Raw genomic sequence first — 27,738 nt, 5'->3', positions numbered from 1 at the left:
TGAAAAAGCTTTTAAAAATGGAAGAGAAGTTAGAGGACGTGGGGGGACGAATGAGGGAGTTCTATAACCGTAAAACTCCATTGTGGATAATTATCATCATTTTTTTGCTAATTAAAATAGTTAGTTTTAGTTCTAAATTTACTAAAATGCCCTTAGCAATTATATTCGTATTTTTTCTGTCAGTTTTGATTTTTTTTGTTTGAGGGGCTTTCTAGTCCAGAAATTTTTGGTGAAGCCTTGAGACACCAAATGGACTTCTGGCATTCTATTAGTAAAGATATATAAACATGTTATAAATTATGCGGAAGAGTAACTCTTTGAAACTGTCACTTAGTACTACGGTTTAGTGATATTTCTCTTCACTTGTAAGTGAGAGGTCTTAGGTTCGATTCTCGCCAAAGACGAATTTGAACTACATTATTGTTAGCCCATTGTGAGCAGTGGCGAAGCCAGGATTTGTCGAGGGGAGGGGCAAAATTCAAAAGAGTGTAAGGTTCAATCGAAGTTGTTGCTTTTACATTAGAGAGCGCAAAGTTTTTAGTCAATATTCATAACAGAAAACAGTCTCTTCACCAAAGCAGTTGTAAGTGGTAATATCAAAGCCATTCAAGAAGCTTAAATTGGTTAGGATTAGATTCTAAAAAACGTTAGGCGCTAGTCAGGCAGCAGACTGGAGCCTAGCAGCTAGGCACCTAGGTAAGATTTAGACAGGAGTCTAGATGGATTTAAATAAATTTCTTTTATCGTAAAATAAGCATTAAACAATATTTAAATTATTTTTAAAAAATTAATACAATATTTATAAATAATGTAATAATAATAAAAAGAGAGAAATGGGTTAACAAACCACAAAAAAAAAGGTGGGGCCGGAAGATAAAAAAAAGGACAATATAACAGGTGGCCTAATAACATTATAACACATGTCTATTTAATATTTTCCCAATGATAATACTTGGGTACTCAACAGTGAGTACCCAATTTCACTGACTTCTTATGTGGTGGAATACCCAATTTTCTCAATGTAAACAACTAAGTTGACACTCAACCATTGATCTCTCATTTTTTTTATTTCTACAATACACGATTAATAAAAAAAAAACACAGAAACACATATCAATTAACCAAGAAACAAAATTTCAATAATCAAATGAGTATGCAAACATAAAACTATCAATAATAGATATAAATCTCCATTAATTTCTAATATAATATAATTGAGATTAGATTAAAATACCAAAAAATAAACTTGAATTTTGAACCAAATGGTGATGGTTTGGAGATATGAAACAAATTGATGTATGATATTGGAGAAAAAAAATTAAAAATATTGGGTGGGATTTAGAATTTTAGGGTTTTGAGAATTTTGGGGAAATGGAGATCAGGTGAACATGTAAAAATGCGGGCATCAAGATGTTGAAAGTAGGATGGGACTGTGGGGGACGAGCTGGGGTTGGGGAGTTAAAACAAAAAAGGGAATAACGACAGCGTTTTGCCAATTGTTTGAATCTTTATGTTTTTTAAAAAATTAAAACAAACTGCCAAAACGAGCGTTTTGGGCCAGGGTTAAAAAAAGGAACATTCCCTTCTTCTTTGCGCAATCGTCTCCTCCGTGAAGACGCTGCCACTCAGCTTGCACATGCCTTCTCCTTCCAGTACGAGGGGTCCCTGAAAAATTTCAAGCGAAGATTCAAGGTCGCCGACGGGTCCTACCGTCCAGGTTCCTATATAGATCCGCCACTGAGCGGAGGGGCTGGGTTTTCTGGGAGGGGAGGGGCTAAACCTGCGCTGGGGCTGTGTTTTCCGGCGAGGGGAGTGGCGGCCGCCACTCCTCGCCCTCACGTGGCTTCGCCACTGATTGTGAGGTTAAGCCAACCTCTTCCTCTTTAATGTAGATAATAACGTTTGTTCAGGAAAAAAAAAAACTCTTTGAAAAACTTTCCCAAAAAATTAAGGCAATAACCTAAACTCTTTGCATTAACAATATTGTTCATGATTTAATCACAAACAAATAATAATTATCGTGGCATCGCAAGAATACATGTACAAAAAAGATTCCAAACAAACAAATAGTTCTTAGACCAAGAAACGCTCCTTTATATCCAACGACTTTGTTTCGTCGGGTCAACTGTGTTCGCCAAGCGAATGCTTATATTTTGTCGGACAAACCTTTAAGTGACGGATTTTACGCTACGAACTTTGTGCCATGGAATCTCTCGTCAGCCAAAGACAAAATTTTGGTCTGAGGGTTTTCTGCAGTGGCGGCTAGCCATGCATGAATTCCTCCTTTCTAACATGACTCCTCAAGAATGGTCGCAAGAAATTGGAGTTCAATTTTTCCTCCAAGTCCCCGTCACTGCTCCTCAAGAACTGGATGGGTTTCTCCAAAAACTTGCTATCTCTCTGCTCAAATCTTGCACTATCCTGCTTTCTTCGTCTGTTAGTTCTAACCCTTTCGTTTTATTCTCGAACTTCCGCGTCTCCAAATCTATGGCTCTCTCCGCAAATGCCTCCAACCTCTGGATTACAGCAGCAATTTCTTTCTCCTGTCCTCCAAAACACTCTTTCTTACTTAGCTCGGGTTTTGAGAGAATGTGAACGTTCAACCCAAAAAAAGTTTGGTAATCGCTAAGTTTATGTTGTGTAGGCTCTTGAAACTTGACTAATAGGGTTTGCGGTGGATGTGTTGTGATGACCGAACTGGCCTTACAAACAAGCTTATGGCGACGATGGTGTGGTACAATGGACAATGGCATCGGCAGAACGGCCATTTTTTCTTCTCTGGTTGCAGGTGATTTTTTGTGGGTATCGAGTTTGTTGAAGAACGTAGTAGCTAATTAGCTAGGGTTTGATATGGTAGTAGCTTTTTGCTAATTAGCTAGGGTTTTAGGGTATTATTAATAAAAATAAATAAACATGTTATAATTTATGCGGAATGGTAACAAGCGTCATGTTGTTCCAAGGACATCTAAAAATTACTTCGCTTCATTCCATTCGTAATTAGGACATCTAAAATTACCGTCAATATTATTGGAAAAAGGGACAAATTGAAAGCCAGCTATATTAGTAACTCTTTGAAACTTTCCCAAAAAGGGGCAAGAACCTAAACTCTTTGCATTAACAATATTGTTCATGATTTAATTACAAACAAATAATAATTCTCGTGGCATCGCAAGAATACATGTACAAAAGAATCCAAACAAACAAATAGTTCTATGACCAAGAAGCGGCTCCTTTATACCCAACGACTTTGTTTCGTCGGGTCAACTATGTTCGCCAAACGAATGCTTATATTTCATCGGACAAACTTTTGAGCGATGGATTTTGCACTACGAAATTTGTGCCATGGAATCTCTCGTCAGCCAAAGACAAAACTTTCATCTGAAAAGGGTTTTTTTTTTTTTTCTGCAGTGGCGGCTAGCTAGCCATGCATGAATTCCTCCTTTCTAACATGACTCTTCAAGAATGGTCGCAAGGAATTGGAGTTCCTTCAATTTTTCCTCCAAGTCCTCGTCACTGCTCCTCAAGAACTGGATGGGTTTCTCCAAAAACTTGCTAACAATCTCTCTGCTCAAATCTTGCACTATCCTGCTTTCTTCGTCTGATAGTTCTAACCCTTTCGTTTTATTCTCGAACTTCTGCGTCTCCAATTCTATGGCTCTCTCCGCAAATGCCTCCAACCTCTGGATTACAGCAGCAATTTCTTTGTCCTGTCCTCCAAAACACTCTTTCTTACTTCGCTCGGGTTTCGAGAGAATGTGAACGTCCAACCCAAACAAACTTTGGTAATCGCTAACAAGTTTATGTTGCGTGGGCTCTTGAAACTTGACTCTTTGGAATAGGGTTTGCGGTTGATGTGTTGTGATGACCGAACTGGCCTTACAAACAAGCTTATGGCGACGATGGTGTGGTACAATGGAGAATGGCATCGGCAGAACGGCCATTTTTCCTTCTCTGGTTGCAGGTGATTTTTGTAGGTATCGAGTTTGTTGAAGTACGTAGTAGCTAATTAGCCAGGGTTTGATATGGTAGTAGCTTTGCTAATTAGCTAGGGTTTTATAGGGTATAAATAGGATTAGAGTCGGTCACTTGACCGAAAGGAAAACCAACACAAAAAAGGATTAGAGTCGGTCACTTGACCCAAGGGAAAACCAAGACAAAAAAGGATTAGAGTCGGTCAATAAAAAACGAGTAATTATTATTTCTAAATGGCTCACTTAAATTTAAAAATAAATAAAAATCAAATTTTTTTTACAAAATAAATAACAAACAAAATTCTTGTTAAGGATCTTGCAACTAGATAGTATTACTAGCAACTGACTTTTAATATAGTTGGTTAAGAGTATTCGTCCTTACCTTCAATTCAAGGTTTCATATTTGAATCCCCCTCTCGGTAATTTAAATATATTAATTTAAATTATCCTATTATTTATATAAAAAAAAAAGAATAAAACTATAAACAAGCTAGCACTACTATTTTGACAATGTTGATCGGTAACATATTGATACTATAATTTGTTTATACCATAATAAAAAAGAATTGGATTCTCATTAGCACTCCAAAAAAAATCATCTTTACCATCTTTATTTTTTATTTTTTAGAGATGAATGCGTAACTGAGTTTCTTAGAATGCTAATATTCCTAATAAAACCGTATGAGATTATTTCTTATTGATATCATGAGAGAACATAGACCATAACCTAAGTCTTGGCGGTGTTGGATCCGTACAGAATTTGGAGCGACCCATATTTGTTATAGTCATATCCAATGATTAAAATATAGATAATATCGGCGAAATATCACCGATATTATCGTTTTTCAGAGAGACCGATATTTTCCCACGTATCCCCTTAATTTTCGTCAAAATATCGCGATAATATCGCGATATATTCGATACTATCGAAACAATCGTCGTGGCTCCGTCGTCGGAAAGGCAGCCAAGGCTGCGTCGTCGCAGCTGCCCAGATCTCTCTCTGCAATCCAGGCTCAGACCCAAGATCTGCGCCTCCATCGTCGGAAATGAAAAATCCATTTTCTCCGGATCCCAAAACCCGCTCGGGTTTGAATCAAACCGTTTGATGGATCCCCTTGCCTGATGGTGCTCGTCGGGAGGTGAGAAAAGGAGGAGGAACGATCCATAGGTGGTGATGGTGCTCGCCGGAGTGTGCGCCACTGTGGTGGAGGTCACGGTGGGGTGTGGGTGTGGTATGTCTGTGCTCCGGGAAGGAGAGTTGCAGAGAGATAGCCATGGTTGCTTTGCTAGAGATTTCTGGAAAAAGAGAGAGAGAGAGAGAGAGAGAGAGAGAGAGAGAGAGAGAGAGAGAGAGGGAGAAAGATTTCTGGGATTGTGTTTCATGGGTTGATAGGAATTAGGAAATAAGAGAGAGAGAGAGAGAGAGAGAGAGAGAGAGAGAGAGACTTATGGGATACGAAAAAGAAGAAAATAAAGTAGAGGAAGAATAAGTGAGAGAGGAGGAACAGGATACGAAAAAGAAAATGTCAGATATAGCATTGAGAGTCTCAATTTGGGACCTTGGGTTATGTGAGGGAGGTGAGGTGGAGGGGTCATCATGTGGTTTAAAGAAAATGTTAAACACTAATTTCATTCAAAATATCTTATATTTATTTTTTTATTTTTTTAAATTAAATTGTTTTATTTGGGAAATCCATCTTTGAGACCTTGAAAGTCTCTTTGAAGATTAGATCATGCTATATACTTGAAACTCTAACGTCACATATACTATTTTTTTGTAAAAAAAAAAACATATTTTTCACGTCTTTCTTATATTGTACTAATTCATTATATATAAATGATTATGGTGTGTTTAAACTTCTTTCATTAATTACTACATATTTTCTGCACTCACAATGTTTGCCAGCTCGCTATATAATCAACTTAAATCAGTTAAATCCATTATGCAATGCATTTCCTTCCAATTTTTTGTGATAAACTAATAGATAATTGACTAAATAAACATTCTGCAAAGTTTCAATAAAAATTTCCAAGTTTTTCTTACAATTTCCGTGGTTTTTATTCAATTTTTATCGATATCGATAATATCTCAATATTTCCATTGAAATTTCCGTGTTTTTGGACTACCGATATTTCCGATATCATCGATATTTAATACCTTGGTCATACCATAGTGCTTGCTAGGATAAAATAGTAATATTTGAGAGCATTAATAGATTTCTGCGTACTTATTTTCTCTTCCTACTCCTACACACTATTTTTTAATATTTAAATTACATTAAGTTAAAAAAAAAATTAGATAACACATAAAGAAATGTGTCTTTAATTTAAAGAAATTAATATCAGCCTCAATTCCGCGGAACTTGATTGTAGCTCGATCATACGGCCTAAGATCATTTTACCACAACCACAAAATTACCCAAAAAATTAAGGGAACTTTCATGAAAACGGCTTGGATTATGTTTATTTTAATAAAAAATCATGCTATAACTTTATTTAATTAAAAAGACTTAAATTTTAATGAAAACCCCTTAAATTTTAATAAAAATGACAAAAGATCTTAAATTTTAATGAAAAGGACATAATTTTAATATTAAAAAAAATATGACGCGCGAACCCACGCTTCCTCACACTGTTTATGAAACTTACGACACTATTTATGAAACTTAATGCACTGTTTATGAAAACTTACGACACTATTTATGAAACTTAATATATTGTTGTTTAGGCCCAAATTATTGGTTTGGGCCGATTTTAGAATTATTCTCGGCCTGGAAGCGTTGCTCTGGGGCCGGCCGTGTCCTATCAGGATAAGGTAGTTGAATCCTGATACAATAAGGAGTCTCGGCAGGATGAGGATGCTGAAACTTGGGAATGAATGAGGCCTGATAAGAGGTTGAGTTCAAAGTCGTAATAGGAGTAGGACTGGCCGAGATAAGATTGGATCAGGGTAAGGAATCATAATCCGAGTATAAATTTGATTCGATCAGAAGTAGGTTTGCTACTATAAATAGAGGCAGGAGTGCATCATTTAAACCCCCTCCAATTCAACACACAAATTGCCCTGCGCAAACTCTCCCTCTACGCGAAATCTCTCAACAACCTTGAGATTTTTATTTTCTTTTTTGCTGACACATCTTTAGTTTGGATAAACAACACTGTGAATACAACCGGCGAACATCTTTAGTTTGGATAAACAGCACTATCGCCGCAGAATCAGCCGACCACGAAGTACCTTCAGTTTGAATAAACAGCACTGCGTCGAGGCCGACTGGTTATCTATCCAAGTCTCGGCCGAGAAGGGTTTTCGAATCCTTATTGGCAGAGGTCATCTCACGAACTTTCTCGGCGAAGTGAGGTGTTACGAATCACCAGACTCAGTGCGTTGAACGCCGAGTTATTTTATGATTGGATACTCACAAGTTGGATTTAGAGTTCGACATTCTAACTGCCGAACCACATTTACGATGAAAACGTACATATGTTTTGAATACTTATGTCCATATAGTCTGGTGTCGACGGCGTGCTTATACGAAAATAATCACTGTGACCGAATCCGACGTCGACGATTTGTGAACTTCGTAGAACTAGCAGCCTTGTCTTTAGGCTCTAGAACCCGAAGGTCGAGACTGTTCCTTCCTCGGCCGCAATAACAAGATCGAGAAGTCTGCAGCGCACCTAACTCAACATCAACATATTTTACTCCTCGACCGAGCTCGGTCGACGAGTTGGCACGCCCCACATCAACCGAATGACGTAGTTAGCTCATTAGTTACTCGGCTTGTGCGCCACGTAGGCTTGGTAGTTTTTAGGGTCAACAACTGTTTATGAAACTTAATGGTACTACATTATTCTCTCCTCTCTTGAACTCAATCTCTCTAGCACCGAGAGAAGAAAGCTCTCACCCTCCCACTTACCTTCACAAATCAACCCCAAACTTAGCATATTCGAAGTCTGTGGGATGCAAAGATCACAATGGTGGTCTTACATGTGGGATCGGTGCAATGTGGACATCGGCACCATTAATGCCCGAGAGCTTGAAGGTCTCAAACTCAAACCAGTGAGGTCTCTACTTACTTTTGAATTTCTAGGTTTTAATCTCACTATGTTGCACTCTGTGATGCTAATTTTGCGTTGAAACTCAAGGGTTTCAACCTTTGCAACTTCTTCGCATACGAAACCCAATCCCGATGACAAATTCCAGCAAAATGCCGTCTAAAGTCGGCTGGTATTAGTAATGCATTCATTCTCTCTCTCTCTCTCTCTCTCTCTCTCTGTTTGGATGAAGGATTCGTTGTATCAATTTATATGGGGGGATGCGCGCAGCTCGTTACATTACGAACTTTGAATGCTTACGGAGACTTCAAGCCTTAACTTATGAGTGGAGCAAAACCTACCAATCCCACAAAGTATGAATCATGACTGACGTAGAATATACAGATCAACATATGAATCATAAAGATCCCAGCGCAGGTTGGGTTCTTTATGGATTTTTTTTATTTTTTATTTTTATTATTTTATCTTTATCATTAAATAAAGTTAGTGAATGGTTTTTTTTTTTTTTTTATTAAAATGTAAACATTTGAAACCCTTTTAATTAGTTTTCCTAAAAATTAACTACTTGAAAACCAAGTTTTACATTGAAAGTTTTACTGTTAACACTTCTGAGTTTCTTAGTTCTTACCTAGCAGCAGCATGGGCAGTGTCAAATCCTCCTAAAAAAATATTCAAAAATTAAAAATAATCCTCCAGAAAAAAAAAATAATAATAACGATTAAATGGTGGATTTTGATTCATTTTTCTTACCCAAGTACACTTGTTTCCCACAATCCCTACACAAAAAAATAGACAGCGAAAGGACTCAAATTCAGTACACAATTAGAGTATCCAAACAGAGCAATAGTACATCAGTATCACTGTAACCAAATATGGGATTCCCATCTCCCGGTCCTTCGATAAAACGTAACGCCCCGATACTACGAGCTCCGGCCCTCTCCGGCTCTTCTTCACTCGCTGCGGGAGCGCGATCCTCGGCTCCGCGGAAGCATAGTAAGTCGGCTCCAGCTCCAATCGGGAATCGGACGATATAGTCCCAGCCACTGCTTTTTTAGAAGCCGAAGACGAAGATTGATATAACAGATTTTAGAGCGTTAATTATGTCATACATATATTATGTATAGACACTGAGCAAACAAATTAACCATACGAAAATATTTATTCTAAAAGAACCAAATATATATACCTAGATTCTTAGGATGTCCGCCATAGAATCCAGCCGCATCGATCTCTCGAATTTCCTGTGCAGCTGGTACAGCAACCGAAACCAACAGAGAAGAAGGGAGAGAGAGCAAATGAAACCAAAACCACAGAACCCAAACCAAACGAAGTCAAATTAGAGGAAAAGAACGGGAAGATGCCAGAAGACGCTGCGATGGCCGACAGCTGGAGAGGAAGGGCAAAAACGCAAGCGGTGCCGACTGCAGAGGAAGGAAGCGGTGGAGAGGAAGCAAAGAAACGGTGAGAAAAGAAAAGATGCGTGTGGATGAAAGGGTGTACAAGTATCCAGACTTGGACGTATTTGACTCCTTCTCTCTCTCTCTCTCTCTACAGTAGTTATTTGTTCGTACACTCTTAAACCTCCAAGTTCTCTTCTCAATCTTCCCAAATCCCTACAATCTTCAATCTTCAATCTCAATGTCGGCAAAGCGCTCGCGGAGTGGCGGCTCGTCGAGCTTCGACGACGCCGGAGTGTCCAACCACCACCTCCTGCCGCCGAAGCAGCCGGCCGAGGGCTCCGATCCCCGGCGCCACGTCCGTGCGGGTTTTGGTAATGGCGCGAAGGCTTTGAAGCCGTCGCCGGAGGCTGAGAAATCTCCGCCGTCGGTTTTGAGGATGTCGTCGCCGGAGACTGCGCGGATGGGACGCGCGGCGCAGGTTGACGAGTTCCTTGAGCAGTGCTTCTTTTGTCACCGGAAGCTACCTCACAACGAGGACGTGTTCATGTACGGGTAAGGTTTCTTCACTGATTTCGTATGAATTTCTTTTTGTTTTTAAAAAATTAGCGTTATAGGAGGAATTTCATTGTGTAAATTTTTTATCTCCGTTTGGCTTCTTCTTCTTTTGTTTTAATTGTGCATGTTGCTCTTTTCCTCATTACTCAGGTGATATTTTTCTTTTGTTTTTGAAATTATCCTTGTAGTAAGAATTTTGTAGTGTAATTATTTGATCTCTGTTTGGCTGCTGAGAAAATCAAGGAAAATTTTGAGTTGTGAACTTGTGATTTATAATTCTTCTTCCTCTATTTTAATTGTGCAAAAATTTTCTGTTCTCTTTTACTTTCTTTTATGCTTCTGTTTTCTTTGTGGAATCATCATCATTAGTACTGTTTTCCCTGTGTGATTGCGTAATTTCTGTTTGGCGGCTGAGAAAATCAAAGAAGTATAGTAGAAAGGAAAAATGTTTGAGTTGCAAATATGATTCTTCATCTTCTCTTATCCATTCTGTTGTTTGAATTCCTTTGTTTTCCTTCTCAGTTATAACTTCGATTCTCCGTCAATATACGTGAACTTCACATTACTGCAGAGTTGTTTATATGCCTGTGGCAGCAAATTAATGAAATTTTATGTGTTCTGAAAATTCCGTGGCGTGATGCAGACCCTTTCGTGCCTTCTGCTCACCCGAATGCCGTGACCAGCAATTCAACATGGAGAACGTAAAAGACCAACCAAAGCAAGCACGTCTTCAATCGACTAAAACCCTGTACAGCATGACAAACAATGTGAATGGCCGAAGAAACTAGCTAGGCGCTACCCAGGCGGCGCATGGCAGTCATGTTTTTTGAGATTGGCACGAGCTTCCGGTTAGCAATGGTTTTACATTTAGTCTGTCACATTCTGCTTCTCTTTAGGTAGTGTAAAGCTTTACTAGTTTCTTTTAGGGATCATCACAGATGAAAGCACTAGGTTTTTATTTCGAAGGATTACAATTTAGAATCGTTGGATATATTTCGACGCTTTGTTTTCGTGATTACCGTGGAGCTGAAACATACTGTAGCTTAACTGGAGCTTTGCTCAAATAGATGATCACCGAGTATATTGTGCTACTAACTTATAGCCTGCCTTCACCTTACCTTTTTAGTTAAAGATTTGAAGCTGTTAATCTTCTTAGCTATCTGAAACTTTAAACCTAAAACAGGTTATCGATGTTTCTTCCGGTTTTCAATGTGTTTGACGTTATATTTATCTGTTGTAAGGACATTTTCATTCATCAGTGTTTTTGCTAGAAGTGCGTTTATTATAAACATGTTGAAGTCTTAAAAAAGAGAAATTCAAAAGTGTTTAAAGAAGCACGAAACCAAAAAATGTTTCTATGACCCAACAACGCTTCTTTATTTTTCTTAGGCCCTTATTGGGAAATGACATATGCTGCTTGACAGAAGAAACATCTTATGTAAGACTTCGGAATGCAAGCTGGAATGGAATTTCTGTTTCCTCCATTGGACTTCCGAATCCAAATCTGAAAATTTCCTAAACTTACTACGTTGGATACTGGATCCATATTGCCTAATATTCTTATACCCCACGATCCTCCCATCAGGTTTAATCTTTTGTACAGATTAATGGCCCAATGAAGTGTATGCATTGGGCTGAAGACCAATTTGAAGTTTGAACAATTTGAGTTAATAAGTTCTAGAGCCCAATTATTATGGATTACGAAACTGTTTCTATAACACTCATCACGAGATTCCCCCAATGACGAAACCCAAAGTAAAAGTATGATGATCCAGGAAATGAGTGGTATACTTGAATGTTTAGGTTCAATGTAATTAAATTTGGTTGTCACAAGGAATATATCTGTGTTTCTGTAACACTTATCAAGAGAATCTTTGAAGGGCAAGATTGAAAAAGAAAAGTATGAATAATCATGAAACGACTGTTAAACTCGAATGTGTAGGTTCAAGTTTACACGTAAGTCTAGTTGCCACTAAGTCCATGGACGCATCCACATAGGGTCTTAGAGGCTGGAAAAAACATAAGGCATGTTCTTTAGGGACCATTCGAATGCTGATATGGGACCTTGTGTGTTCACTAAGTGTTTGACGAATTGTATGATCGACAAGATGAGTCGACGTCACTTGGCATGGATCTAGACAGAATGCAATGTGCATCATGGCTCGGCAAATGACAACGAGCATACTAATGTTCGACAAAATGCACCACTTAGAAAATTAAAAATAAATAAATTTCTTTGTATTTTTATAAAAAAAAAAACCTTGGATGTTTTACACTAGGACTCTCCAAGTTAGACTCCTAGATCTAACTAAGTCAAAAATTTTGAACTTAAACGTCTTGATTCAAATGGCCTAAGGAATAATCTCAATCGCAAAATGTTTAGCCACGAAAATAATCAAACACGTACTTAAATCCAGATCACTTGCTACAGCCTCAAAAAAATGAAGGATAGTATTACTAGCCCATTATGAGACTTAACTTACTCCCTAACCCCTTAGTATAGATAATATCGTTTCTAAAAAATAAAAAAAATTCCAAAATCACTTGCAGAATTATTAGAGCCAATGACAGCGGTAATTAACGAGGAAAATCTTTCAAATACAAGGTAGGAAAATTTGGAAACACTAGGAGGGTCTGCCATGGCTGACTGAAGAAGCTACAGCCTCGAGATTTCTGAAGAGAGTTTGAACTTTGCACGTGGAGATAGAATTGTTGAATTATTAGAAAGACGGGCTAACATCCCACTTCCAACACTATTGATATTGTCCTTAACTTGTTAATTACCATCTGCACAATCTGTCAGATGTGAGTTTTATCACACAAGACCTCAGTATTAGTTAAATTATGATATTGAAACTCTTCTTTCTTTATTTCTCTAGCAGATGTAGGATTTCATCAAGAATCACACAAGATGCTAATTAGTTATTAACTAATTAATTAATTAGTCTCCAAATGTGACACTAACGATTATATCAGAATCACAAAATATCTGTGGTCAGCGAGTAATTAATTTCTGTCTCTGTTGACTGTTGACCGTTGGATCATCGCAAGCCCTGTGCATCTGACTCGCCTCTGAATCACTGAGTCGTCCTGAGCAGCATGCAGCACTGATGCCTTGTACAACAAGCAATGGACAATGCCTTTAAGTTTCTCCCAAAACCCTAATTAGTAAAAAGTTTTTAAGTAATTAACCATGACATCACTCAAAACGTTGCAGTTTTGTACTTTGTAAGATCATATGATCGTCCTATTTATATCTAGCTTTAGATTCTATTAGCTTTCAGAAATTATCTCCTGAGGACCTGAGAAATTGCCACTTCCATGTTTAAGACCTAGTTTTTCTGTCGATACTTCCAGAGAATAAATAAATGCTGTCTGTGCTCAAAATTGTCAAATTTCACTTTCTTGGTTTAAAGCCAAATTATGGTGTAGAGTTATTAAGAAATTAGGCTAAACTTGCATCAGGATATTTTGAAGGGCGCCAAGTTGACATGTTTGGCGGCAAAGGATTGCTTTTCCTTTATGGTTTTGGCGGTGATTTTGGATTTATTCCAACGTAAATCAAATGGTCTACAACATAAAATAGGAATGTAATGTAGATATTGTCATTTGATATCGCCTAAAGATATCAATCTTATATTAGTCTTGTAACACAAGTAAGATTGACAACGTCCTTGATTTCATGTGATTATGATACCTAACTGATAGGCTAAAAAAATGGAATTTGGGATTTCTTTATGGACAGAACCTTAATATCTTAGCTAGTATAAATACTAAAGTCCCTGCAAATCTTAGATACGCAACAAATGCTCCCCATAAAGTAGTTGTATTAGGCTAGGTGTTTTGTAGAAAACCTTGGTGATGCCGCAACATCATCCTCCTTGCTTGGTCTCCAATGACTATCCTCTCCACTTGGTTTCCAATGGCTATCGCTTCATGATCAGGTCATCGAACTCCTTGTTTTGTGTTTTAATTATATAACCACCGCTTGGTCTCCAATGGCTATCGCTTCATGATTAGGTCAGCCAACACTCCTTGTTTTGTGTTTTAATTATATAATCACCGCTTGGTCTCCAATGACTATCGCTTCATGATCAAGTCAGCCAACTCCTTGTTTTGTGTTTTAATTATATAACCAGCAAGTGGCCTTGTTTTGCCACTATGGTTTTGATCTCTATATAAAGAAAGTCAGTGCATGAAGTTGGAGACACTCAAAACAATCAAACAAATATTTCTCTAGAAAACCAACGTAGGAAACCTTTAATTTCAGAACTCATTTTCGTTTGAAAGCTTAATTTAATATTGCAAGCTCTTTCATTTCTTTCAATGAAAGTCAAATCACTCTTTCAATTTATCATAGTTTTGTTGTCTTTACAAGTATTCCTCTTTAAATCTCTCTTTTTTAATAGCTACTAACATTTCAAATACAAGTTCTCTCTTTAAACTATTATTGTTGTTGATGCACAAAATTAGTGAGGACTTTGGTACAACAGAAAGTGTCAAGTTTGTGACATTCGCTGGATCGCTCCGGTCGCTAGTGTGGATAAATATGTAAATGGATAGAGACAGGGAAGCAAACACAAGATGTACGTGGTTCACCCAGATTAGCTACGTACACGGAGTAGAGGAGTTCTCATTAATTGTGAAGGGTTTACACAAGTACATAGGTTCAAGCTCTCCTTTAGTGAGTACTAGTGAATGATTTAGTACAAATAACATTAGGAAATATTGTGGGAGAATGATCTCCTTTTATAGAAGAGAGTTTCTAGCTTTGTTCTGATATTGACACGTGTCGTGTTGTGATTGACTTCTGATGTTGACACGTGACGTGCTATAATTGGCTTCTGATGTCGACACGTGTGATTGGCCTCCTGGTTGGAGGAAAACTCTTCTGGATCCTTGACGGTATAACGTTGACCGGTGCTCAGTAGTTTCAGAATTGGTCAAGTATGGTACAAACAATTGTCATTTCGATACAAGATATCTCTTACTATTGTCCTTTCGATACAAGTTCTCTCATTATTGTCATTTTAATACAAAGCTATAAGCAATTTTTCTTTCTCTTTGAATCATAGCTTGAACTCTTTGTGTCAAGACTTTAATTCACCATTTCCATATTGTGATTTATTTCTCTACATAAGCAAAATTCTTGACTTTAAAGCAAAGAAAGAATCTTAGTTGAGTCACTCCCACGCAGTGGAACAATTTTTTGTTTAGAAGTCAAATAGCACAATCTCCATCACTTAAATATCATCTACTAGCGGTAACTAGTAGTAACACGCTCACTATCTCCAATTTCATGTTCAATTAAATTTCCGACCTACCTACCAGACCTAGGGCGAATCTAGAGGGTGAACAAATGCAGATTAGGGTTTAGGATTTAGTGCGTCACACACCTTATTATTCTGAATCGATCCTCTCATTGTGTTTTGGCATTTTGCTGTCTTGATTCTTGAAGTTGTTCACAATATTCATCGGTTTTAGGGTTTCTAGGGGTTTTAGGTTTTCGAAAAGTAGGGAAAGTGGATTTTTTTAATGTACATTGTAATTATAAACCAATAGTTTGATGAGCGTGGGATGAGTAGGGTTTTGAGGTCACAACTTTGACTGAGTGGGAATTTGTAGAAAAAAACTCATGCTTAGATCATGCCCTCGTGCCATCTTCAACTTCAAGCGTGCGGCAAATATTGTCAGAATTTCTTGGACAAACCTATCGCCTAGAAATGCTTCATTTTAAAAATGGAACTTTAACGAAAAACTTCCGGTACTGTTTATTTTAACAAAAAACAACATTTTTATACTAAAAAAATCAATCATGGTACTATTCACTTTACCCTTTATTTTGTTCTTATCGTTAAAACTCAAAGTTTTCAAGTCATTTTCATTAGTTTTCATTTTAAAAAGGTCCCCTCCTTGTAAGGAGAAAAGTTCATTTTCTCTAATTTTACATCATTATGTCGTACCAATGTTGAAATTATAATTGTTTATTTTCTTTATCATTATCTAAAGATTATTTAAAAGAAAATCATTCTATTTGAAGACCTATTAGTGGGAAATAAGAACTCGATTATGACATTTGTATAGTAAAATGTTACATCGTTAATGAAGAAAGAAGACTTTCCTCATTTATGAGAAGGGGAGTATTGTTATTTAAATTTTTCTGAAGCCCCTTGAGAAAAGCAAAAAGGAAGATGTAGCTAGCATGCACTTTTTAGTATAGTGAAATGCTGCAATGTGTAGTGGGGAATGAGAACTAGACCATGACATTTGTATAGTGAAATGTTGCAACGTCAATGGAGAAAGAAGACTTTCCTCGTTTATGAGAAGGAGGGAACTATTGTCATTTTTTTTTATTTTTTTGAAACCCTTTCAGAAAGGCAAAAGGGAAGAAGTATAGCTAGCTAGCATGCATTTTTTGCCACTCTTGAATCTGATACTGTTTAAAGTGATACAAATGTGGTTTCAGATAAGGGTGCTGATTGGTCATGTGCAACATACATATACAAAGTCATCATTTAGATTTGTACGTATAAAGGAAGAATGAAAGCTACCTAGGACCACAAGCTGCAGCTGCATGAGCTACTAAGTAAATGATCGAATCTGTTGTTGCATTGCAGCCGGCATAGTGATCGTGACAAAACACTGAAATTACAATGATACACACACACACACACACACATATCATGCAGATGCAGAAAATATATATAGTTGGGTATCATAATTACTACTAGTACTCCTTATGATGCTTTTAAGATATTGGGGTATATATATAACACAAGCAACCATGTAGCTGGTAACAGAAATGTTAAGAAGACTCCTTCAAAGTGAGATTCTTTATGAATTATTTACCACCTAACAGTTTAATATCAATTCTGAGGCAGTAGAAAGTCTATCGAGAGTCCCATTTGAGAGACTCTCCTCCTTAGCATTCTCTAGCATGGTAATTAATTTGAATAGGGTAATGGTTTTGACAAATCTGAAACGTAAAAATATTCCACCTCTGGCTCTAGACCAATATAATATCCAATAGAAAGAATATTTAATAGAAAAATATTGCACCGATAGAATATCCAAACCCTAAATCCTTATATGAATTATGAACTCGAATTTTAAAGAGATTTTTTGAAGTATTGGGCATTCAAGCGATCCTCTATATATTATACTATAATTGATGAAAATGATATATTTTTTAGTGTTTCTTTATTTATTTTATGACATGTAGAGTAATGATCGCTTCAATATCGGGTGCTTTGAAAAGTTTCTCCAAATTTTGGGGCCCCGCTTTCATCTACCACTACCGGAGTCTAGTTATAGCTACCAAAACAACCATTTCATGCTATGCAGATCACATGCCAAGGTGCCACTGCCACATCAGATATGTCTCACCCACGAGAGATTTTTCATTGTGACTGGAACATGGAATGGTACACCATGTGTCACCGTATCAATGGTGGAATATGTGTGCTAAAAAGTTAGTAACTTAAAAAATACAATTTCCCATCACTTATACAAAAACACATGGTGTACCATTCATGTTTCCGTCACAATGAAAAAATTCTCCTCTTCCACGCCCGAGAGACTGATCCGTACCGGTGCTCCGGTGACTTCCAAGGCTGACGTGAGAGTTGTCTGTTTAAAGCAACCAATGAGGATTAGATACAGTTCCTTGGACAAGTCATGCATATGCACCACCATGTCACGCCAGGTATAAAGAGATCTGGACGTTGTTGTTGGGTTTGCACTTGCTCCATCGTACTTTGCAGTGAATTACCATAAAGTCATCAACTAATTTTGAAGAGCAATATAAATAACAAAGACAAATTTAGAGAACAATTAGTAACTGGAAGCAAATTAGTTATTGGAAGCAAATATGTAACAACTGAGTGCTTATAGTACTATTAATCTCACTATTCCGACTCTGTAACCCTTAGACGTGCAAGATCTGAGACCTGAACGCAAGATTTTGTGACCTAACGCCCGACCAGTCACTATCGCTTGGAAATTAACAGGACCCTAAATACCAAAACCCAACACAAAACAAAAGTGTTTAATCAACTCGACCAGTTAATTAATTGTTAAGGAGGGAGGGGAAATTAAATTTAAAAAAAAATAGAACTGATAAAAAGGAAGCATAGACAGAGATCAGGATGTACGTACGTAGTATGGTTGTGTAGGAAGGGCACTTTTCCTCTTTTGTCTTCCTTAAAACCCGTCTAGGGTTTGGCGGTGTCTTAGACGACTCTATGTCCTTTAAAAGCAATATAATTATGTTTGCTTCATAAAACAGAAACCAAATGTGTCACTCCCTCAACCCCACTTGGATTTTCTGCCTCCCCAGTCCCCTCTTTACTATTAATCACTTCTACTAAAGCTCATTAGGTTAAGTTTAGTGTCAAAATTCAGACATTAGCTTATTCAAGTTAGTTAGAATAGTGGGTTCTTCACTACAACTAAATTTGAATCTTATTTTTTGTAGTTTTGAAAGTAGAATATCGCTTGTATCACAATCTTATTACCAAAATAACTCTAAGCACCTTCATTAATCCAAAAGCAGAAATCCTGGCCAAAACTGAGAACCAGGAAGCCAAACTTAAAAAGTTGATCAAAGTAAATTCCTTGCCTCACTGGCCATGCACTGCATTGCTGATGCGTGCAGCTTATGCTCAACTTTGTCTTGGAAGTTAAGCATTCATTGAGATTTGTGCAACACTTGAACTCTGCTGTTTCTTTTCTTTCTTTTGATATGAATGAACTCTCTGTAGATGTACAAATTACTGAGTAGTAGCCTACAGTGATGCACATGCGCCAATAGTTCCTTGGAGAAAAAAAACAATGCTTGACTCATTCCCGCTAAGGTACAAGGCAGGAATTCAGATTTTCTCTAAATCTCTGTGTTCGGTTTCAATGGATTAGAAAATTTGGGCCGTTTAAGAGAGAAAGAGATTCGGGTTGTTCAAAGGTTTGATTTTGTGTGAATTTGGTCAGTGATATGAGCTAATGAAGGTGATATAATTTAAATTAAGTGGTCCGAATTCTTTAGTTCATCGATTCCAGACACATAAATCTGAAGAATATTTAAATTCGAGTACAAGAGTACAATGCATGCAAACATATACAGAAATAACTCGTCAAATGTACAAAATAAAATTTTTATATGTAGTAAACTATAAGTCGCAACTACTGAACTCATTCCCAACAAAGAAACATTGTATTCTCCAACTCATGTTTCATAATAAAAAACAATATTGAATATTCCAACAAAAAGTCATCTTCTATTAAAAAAACAATATTCCAACAAATAGTGCATGTAATATTTGTTATTTTTTAACTCATTACCTTATTATTTTTACTGTATACTTTAAAAAGTAGATGTAGAACAGCAGCCAGAAGGAAAAGAAAAAAAGTGAAAAAGAATCATAACAGGAAGCAGGGAATCTCCATGACTTGAATGATGTGTCCAAGTCGACAAATCCTGTGGGACTCTCAGTTGCCACATGGCAGAATTTGTAGGCCACAATTTTGTCACCTCGATCAACTCCCTTTTACATTCCCCACTCCAGCTTCCTGTAAATGTGCTTGGTAATCATCTTGGAGATGGAGCTCCCCAATAATGGGGTAGCTTGACCATCATGAGAAGTGATACAGTGACTCTATTAATAGTGGAACTTTGTATGGATTTTTTGTCATCTTATATTTTTTATACAATATTTTGTAATATTTGTACGAAAATTAATATTAAACTGTGAGGTAACAAAGAATTTATAAAAAATCTCAATTTAAGAGTATCCTTAGCATTTCTCGTTTTACATAAGTAGGTAGAATGATACTTAACTATTTCATTCCTTTGTACAATGACCCGACCAACCACGTAATCAAAATGCCGTTTGTGAGATTATGAGGATAAAGTACCAATAGTGAGTGACCAAACCATGCAAGGGTTTATAAGAGGTTGAACTATTTTCCATATTACTAATTGATTTTATAATGGAACCTCAACTTTCTTCACCGTTTATAAGTATTTATCGCAACTTAATTAAGTTTGTATTTTGATAGTCACTTGAGCTTTTAGTTCTATCTTTTATAAGTTGATATTATAAGTAAACTTTAGTGACAGATAATCACACACAATTTTTATCTAACTAATCTAACTCATATCGACAACTTTGAATTCAATTTTAAGTCATCTGACTTTTTTAAAATGTTACAATTATCTTGAATTGTCAAATATGTCCAATTTTTCGTCGAATTAAAGATGATTTCCATTCGTTTTTATTGGTGGAAAACTAACAAAATGTATGATAATTGAAAACTGAAGATAAGTTTTGCACACTTTTAAAGAACCAAGGAAGATTAACAACAAAAACTGAAAATCGAGAGGGCAAAATGGGAAAATGACACAAGCCTAAAACCAAATTGACAGTGTGCAGCACGTGCACATTGAGCGAGTGACAGAAGAAAGGTAAGTAGGTTTACCTGGAACACATCCAGTGAGACGGAGACGGGTCTTAGTGTTTGGGAACAAAGGCCGTTTTCAAGCGCGTGGATTTCAGTTAAATTTTGACCTTTTTAACCTTTCGGTAAAAATGGAGCACACTTTCAACACTGTAACAAAGTTTTATGTGAGAAAATGGCACTTCTAGGACTCGTAGTAGTGGTCACTAGTATTAATTAATTAATTAATTTTTATTTTTACTTTTATTTGGGAATTGACAAGTACCTACTAATTTATTTCTTTCTTTTTTTTTTGAAATTCATATATTTATGAAAACGAATTCTAAACTCGTATTACACATAACATGTCTTAGGTTTAATTGCTAACGCTGATGAATCATACGATAATGCTCAGGAAAAGGCTAAAATGACTATTGAGTTTTTTAGCCCTCGAAGTAGTCGACTGATATGATAAAGCCACCTTCTAATCTCATATTAACGGAAAAAAGTGAGTGTTAATCATCCTATTCCCATGCCATGATATTCCTCCATAGTCCATACACATACAACAAAGAATACCAATGTAGTCGTTTAGGTTAAATCTATAGATGATATATCGACAATTAAAGAGAACATTTACGTTTTACAAAAAAATTCATGAAGCGCATCATAAAAAATAAAAATAAAATCATTTTTGACTCAAAATAAATTGACAGGGTGAGTAAAAACTTTAGCTCACATGATGTTGAATGAGATTTGGTTGTTTTTGTTTTGATTTGTTGGAATTTAATTTCTATACTTCCGGAAATTTAATTTGTATTATAAAAACGTGTATGTACAAAAATGGGTTGTTGTTGGTCAATAAATTGCACCAACTCTGCACACACAAGTCTGAATTCTGATCTACCAGACTCTACCATAAGTACAATTACTTCCTACTTTTCTTTGTATTGGCACTTCAAGTTGTGGGGGGTTTTCATGTCCTATTAATTTATTCGATTTTTACTTCTTGGTTTTTTTTTTTCAAATTACAATTTGACATATGGATCGGAATTTTTTGTTTTTTGTGAGTTTAATGAGTTATTTTTCACAATGAGGCTGTGATTTAAAGATCAAGTTCTACGACTCCTTATATTTAACGAGTCAAACAATATTATAATTCTAATCGAATAAACATAGTTGACACTAGATCATTCATTTTTTACCAACTAGATAAGAAAAATTTCATGACATAGGTACATCATTACCAAGACATTCCTTGTCAATGATATGAATATGTATAAATATTTGTCCATACAACTTTATATTATTTACACAAAATACGACAAAAATAATGTAGCTGTGTCATCTAAGTTGCTTTCCAGCTTGGAGGCAACATTGTCCTTGATTGCATGGAGAAGACTTGAGGATATTGTAGGTTACGAGTTGCCCTCACGAATCAATTTGTTTTTACCTATTCTGGTGCAACCATATGACCCTAAAGATTGGTGAAAAAAAAAGAGAAAAAATTTAAAATTATTTGTTCATTTGTGTAGGCAAAACATTAGATTAGAAGCAAGCAACAGAAAAAGAAACTTAGGGTTTTAGCCAAAATGGTTTTTAAGATTAGCATAACTCTTCATCTTGCTCATGAATATTAAAAATCAATACAAGTAGTCCCGAAATTTATCTACCGTCAATTATTTTGATTTTTCTATGAAAATCTCCGTTACATGGAAAAACAAGTGAAAAGGTTGATTGAACAAAAATATCATCAATTTAACAGAGATTTTTTCATAAAAGGGTCAAAATGATTAACAATAGACAAACTAAAAGATCACTTTTATAAATCTTCAATCTCAAAGATCAAAGAAATTATGACAATTTCAAAAATATTTTTGACTAAAAAAAACCCTTTTTTTTTTAAAGCAAACAGAAGATGTCAATTTCTTCCATTTTATTCACAAGTATTGAGTATCCATCACATCTCCCACTTCTTTTTGCTTTATCCAGTACAAACAAAATATATTAAAAAATTAAGCTTTACACTAATGATTTTCTCCTCTACTTTTTTCCACTGATAACTTCATGATTTTATCTTATTTTTTTATTCAAAAAGATTTGTCAACAAATTTGATGTCAAACTAACTTGGCGCCTCCGAAACTTGGTCAGCTATTCCTACAAAAAAAAAATCACAAAGTAGTTAGTAAAGATTCTTATCTTATGAATGTTTTCTAACTCTTTTACGAGATAAACTTACATGTACCGAAAATGTTACTGTAGTAATATTTTACGTTAATCACGCACTACCATGCGTATTTATTAATTTCTAACTTAAAAAGTCTATGATTAACTTAAGATACTGCTTCAGTGACGTTCCTGCTGAATAACCAACAATTTTATAAAGTCAAAACCAACATTCAATTTCCATAATCTTACCTGATTACCAAGATCACTCAAATCCAGAAACTTCCAAACTTGCCAATTGAGAAATTTGGGGATGAAAAGAACTGAAACCTGCAAACGTGTGGGGTTACTTAGTAGGTGTCAACAAAATCACCCTAAATTTGTACCTGCCTGCTCTCCGTGTGTGTGTGTGATGAGGAAAAGTATGAGGAGAATTAGACAAAGAAGAATGTATGAAATGGCAGCCAAAAAATGTGAAAAAGGAAAGAAAGTGAGAGGCCAACCTTCTTTTGGATTGTGGGCAAAACAGTGTCTTCTGGATTGTGCCCACTTGCAATTTGGGGGACCAAAAAATTTTCAACTGATAAGAAACCAGAACAAGACAGAGATCTTCTCAGCAATACAACTTTAACCGGGAAAGAAGACGGGTTTTATGCCCATGCTTACGAAAGTATATGCGCAGTACATGTTCGATCTTTTCATCAATGCATGACTGGAAGGCAACTGAGGACTAAAGGAAGGGTTCTTGGCATAAAGATTCGATCTTTTTCACGACAACAACATTTTTTTGAGTGGTAAAGAAAACCCTTTGCTTGTGTTATCGGAAATCATGACGAGGGATTGTTTAAAATGAGGGAAGATGGCCAAAGTTACCTGAATGATTGAGGAGGTGAAACAGAGTTGAAACTCCTGAAAATTTTGTGTTTCGGTAATGACACTTTGTGTTTGTAGGAATTCCTGTTTGCAGACCGTTGAAAATTAATTCGATTATATAGAGACGTGTGAAAAGACGCAAGGAAACCAGATCATAGAATGTTACCTTATGTAAAAGTGGCAGTAAATTCTGATTCAGTTGTCCTGAGCTGAGCATGTGGACAGTGAATTATCAGACAGGAAAGGCCACCCTTCAATAGAAATTAAGGCCGGTGTATGCATGGGAGTGTGGCAACAGCTCCTCTACCTCGATTCGGGAACTGGAACAACTCATGCTTTTTTTTATTCGGCTACGGTTAATGGACTCAACCTCTGCCAGGAATACGCCGTAGACTGGCCTATGATCTGAGAATCTCGACTCACCACGAACATAAGATAATTGATGGAGGCCTCTTCCGTACCATAATATACGATCACACCTTCACATGTAGATAGCAGGTTTAGATTTTCATAAATGTACAAAAACGAAATGCTTTACTAAATGCCTGATAACTTTTCAATGTTTAATTACTCTTGAAAAGAATTTCTCTACAAGATTTGTTATTACCATGCTGGAGTTCTTCGCTTCTCCTTGGTGTGCCTGTCATCACCTGCATACCGATCTGAATTATTTAAATACTTGTAAGTTGGAGGGAAATATATCCTCCCTTCATTCCAACCCTCAAAGACGCGTCCTCTTCTTTGCTCTATTCGTAGCTGAGAGTATAAACCATCAAAATTTCAGATACAAGCCATTCGAAAGCAAGTCAAAAAAGACCACAACTCTTTTTTTTCTTTCCTTTTCTTTTTGGCCCCATGGGGGTACACAAGACTAACACATTTGAAAGAAAAGCACAATGCTTGTAGTGGAATAGGTAGCATACCTGGTCATTCTCTAACAATGCCCTCCAGTTGCGCATCTCAACAAGAGCTTTAGCAGAGCGGTAAGAAAGGGCAATGCGATAATTCAAATCCCCAAGCCAAATAATTCGACTGCACATGGAAAGTAATATTTGAACTTAATCACTCTAAGGCTAGTTTCTTAAAAATTATCAACTTCAAAGAGAAAGAACAGCAAGACTTAATGCATAAAGAAGTTCGACAAAAGGGGGACTTACTCATGCTCTAGTATAGTCTGAGGAGAGTTTTCATCTCCCATGCCATGAACCCAAGGAAACCTTGTCTTTCTAAGGATCTCCATGACATCGGAATTCCTACGAAGTTCATCTCCTTCCTTCTGCCCCGAGGTCAGGTGAGTACAGATGAAGCAAAAGCTTGTTTGATGCAAAGACATGCTAATGGAAATTGAACCCTGGAAAATTCAAGAGAATGAAATTGCTGCGTCTACTAGAAATTCAACATATATACCATAGGAAACTATTGTACCTTATTTCCGAGATAGCCCATTAATCCTCTTCCAACACAAGACACTTTCAAATTGCGAACATCATCTCGCAGATCACTTTTTACCCACACTGTCAAAAATATACCAACCATTTGTTTGCTGGCAACTAAGCAGTATCTCGAGTGGCCTAGCTGTCTATCTCTATCCTCCATTGAGAAAGACCCACTGTTGGACATTGGTGAATAATGTGTCACAACAGGTGAATCACCAGGTACATTCTCATCATCAGAGGAACCCCATCTGTAATTGGGATCATAATCACTTGGTCTGTGTCCAAACATAACCTGATCACAAACGCTGAATCGCCTATCATGTCTGGGTTGTGGCATTGACATGTCATTGTCCATTCTCATGCTGCGGCTCAAGGATTGGAAGGACCTGCGGTGAAAGAAAGAGGAAGCCTTCTGCCTAGTTGATCCCTCAAAGTCCGCGTCTAATTCTACTATCGGATCAGAAACTGGTGAAGGTGTATGGCAAGCACCGCTTGTTCCAGGAAGATTATTTAGAGTCTTCCTTATAAGAGCTAGCCACTTTTTAGCTGGCCCGATGTCTTCAGTGCCTAAAACATTGCCAGCATTCAAAGGAACTATTTCTTGAAACCTGGAAACCAAAAGGATTGATGAGGATTATATTACCACACAAAAACTTTGCACAGATTAGAGAGAACATATCTATGTATGCAAGAACATACCCAAGAACATAAATATCAGCAGGAAGAGATGTATGAAGCCAATCTTCGAGATTCAAGCAACTCGGAGGAGATTTTCCAGCCACATTCCATGTAGCTACAAAGATCCTGTGCCCACATTGAACACCAATACATATTACAAACGGAGAAAACCTAGCCCGAAAATTTTGGATTATCTATTCATCCACAAAGAAGAAGTGCTTAATTACATGACAATTCTAGTTTCATTTCATACCTATAATTATGTACATCAGTAACTTGTGATGCTTCCATATCAATCTTACCCCGCCGGATTCTATCCGAATGCCTCTTGCTCAACCTTTCTGTGGATTTAATTGGGGTTTAAGAGGGGATTAGTAAAAAATTAGAGAACTGGCCATAAAATTAGGAGATTCTAAACAAAAAATATGATTGTTTTCTTATGTTAAGAATTTTGTGGTCCAAAGCAAAAACTGAACCTGTTTTACTTTTCTTGGTTGTGCATGCCTCCCTCTCTGAATAGTTGCTCCTCCACTCTCCATCACCACCTGAAAAAGATAGCCCCATAAAGTTGTTAAAGCTGAGCTTTTTCCACTGTTGATACATTCAGATGATTCAAAAATCACCACAAGAAAACAAAAACAAAACAATAAGAACAATTTTCAAGTTACAAAATAAATGAAGAAAATATTAATATTAATAATAGTTAAAAGAAATTGTTTCAGAAAAAGAGGAAGAAAACAAATGGCAGATCTTGAAGCTGCAGAGTCCATTAATATCTGAAATTTTTTGTACCCAAAATTGCAGTGATGCAGATTAGAGCAATGCAAGAGTGTTCGAGCATAGAAGAATCTAAAAATGCAGAGAAATCCCATTTTTTGTATCCTGATTAAAATCCAGGATTCCCAAATCAGAAAGTCCAAATTTTTTATAGAGTCCAAATCAATGCATGTATGTGACAATGACCTCCATAAACGGCGTCGTCTGCATCGAAGTCCTCGGCTTTGCTCTTGATGTTGAACCATTTTTTAACCAGTGTCTTGGGCCATGAAAGCTTCAGAAAATAGCACAAAAAAAGTCAGCAATCTCAGAACAAAAATGCAGAAAAAAAATTGGAAAAGTGATGGCAATTTATCAAACCTTGCTTTTCTTGCAATTCTCATCTGTCATTGTTTCACTGCTTCATAAATGGATATCTGTACTTGCAGCAATGAATGCGGATGGAGAAAGAAGAAGAATACCAACAAAATTAAAACCCAGGAAGAAAAATGGCTCAAAAGCTCTGGTTTTTTCAGGGAAACAATGGGAAAAGCTCACTGATTTGCTTAGAAGAAGAAGAGAACAAAAATGGGTAGTGGGAAAATCCCCTGTTTCCTCAAGCAATGAAGGGAACCCGAGTCGGCATTTTATTTTCCCAGCTTCCAAACAGAAAGTTAAAATCCAAAATACCCCACTGGGTACTTTTCTCCTGCACTCCCACACTTCTGCGTTTGGAAGGAGAGAAAACAGAGGAAACTCAAAGCGGAAGAAACAGAGAAGGACACAGCCCTTCTAAGGATAAATCAAGACAATGCAGGATTCCTAGAGAGAGAGAGAGAAAGAGAGAGAGAGAGTGAGAGAGTGAGAATGTGGGAGTTGTCTGAGAAAAACCTCGTTATGGGTACACAGAGCAAACAAAGTATCGAATTTTGAAGAGAGAATAAAGTGGAGTGGTATAAGAGTTAGAGAGAGAGGTTGGCTCTGTGTGTCGAGAGACTTTTTACCCCAAAATCCAAGGCCGACTCAGCCCTTTGCTTGGGGACTTGGGGAGGGGCGCTCAGTAGAGATATTTTTTAACGTGACCGTCACACGAAATGGTACATTACGTTTCACTATATAAATGGTGAGATATGTGTGTTAAAAAGTTAATAACTTAAAAAATAAAATTTTCCACCACTTATATAAAAATACATAATGTACTACCCGTATTCCAGTAACAATTAAAAATTTATCTGGACTGTGACTTTGGATTATATTTGGTCACCCACTCACACCCAAATTCCCTACACTGCCCACTGCCAAGCTTTCTCTCTCTAAATTCTTCCCTTTCTCTCTCTAAGTTAGGTTTGATCTAAACCCTGGCAGTTAAAGAACCCAACAAAATAAATAAATAAAAGAGCATAATGCATTTGGGA

At 36.7% G+C, this 27,738-nt stretch overlaps 2 protein-coding genes across 2 annotated transcripts; one reads left to right on the top strand and one right to left on the bottom strand.

Annotated features, from left to right (window-relative positions):
* The first annotated feature begins 8,958 nt into the window (after positions 1-8,958).
* On the top strand, positions 8,959-11,071 carry LOC108173099 (FCS-Like Zinc finger 16-like). Its single transcript, XM_017331488.3, has 2 exons — positions 8,959-9,979; positions 10,626-11,071. The coding sequence occupies exons 1-2, from the start codon at positions 9,666-9,668 to the stop codon at positions 10,768-10,770; spliced, it is 459 nt and encodes a 152-aa protein (XP_017186977.3). The 5' UTR covers positions 8,959-9,665; the 3' UTR covers positions 10,771-11,071.
* Positions 11,072-22,332: 11,261 nt separating this feature from the next.
* Positions 22,333-27,286, bottom strand: LOC103432417 (type I inositol polyphosphate 5-phosphatase 4-like). Its single transcript, XM_008370604.4, has 14 exons — positions 26,705-27,286; positions 26,531-26,618; positions 26,044-26,112; positions 25,821-25,908; positions 25,589-25,693; positions 24,879-25,497; positions 24,611-24,804; positions 24,377-24,485; positions 24,061-24,209; positions 23,620-23,932; positions 23,454-23,537; positions 23,084-23,160; positions 22,833-22,910; positions 22,333-22,571 (listed from the first exon to the last, which is right to left on the bottom strand). The coding sequence occupies exons 1-10, from the start codon at positions 26,732-26,734 to the stop codon at positions 23,707-23,709; spliced, it is 1,677 nt and encodes a 558-aa protein (XP_008368826.3). The 5' UTR covers positions 26,735-27,286; the 3' UTR covers positions 22,333-22,571; positions 22,833-22,910; positions 23,084-23,160; positions 23,454-23,537; positions 23,620-23,706.
* Between the last annotated feature and the right edge of the window lie 452 nt (positions 27,287-27,738).

The sequence above is a fragment of the Malus domestica genome, chromosome 03 (genome assembly GCF_042453785.1).
Source record: "Malus domestica chromosome 03, GDT2T_hap1".
Classification (NCBI taxonomy): Eukaryota; Viridiplantae; Streptophyta; class Magnoliopsida; order Rosales; family Rosaceae; genus Malus; species Malus domestica.
This window is presented reverse-complemented; position numbering and strand designations above follow the sequence as displayed.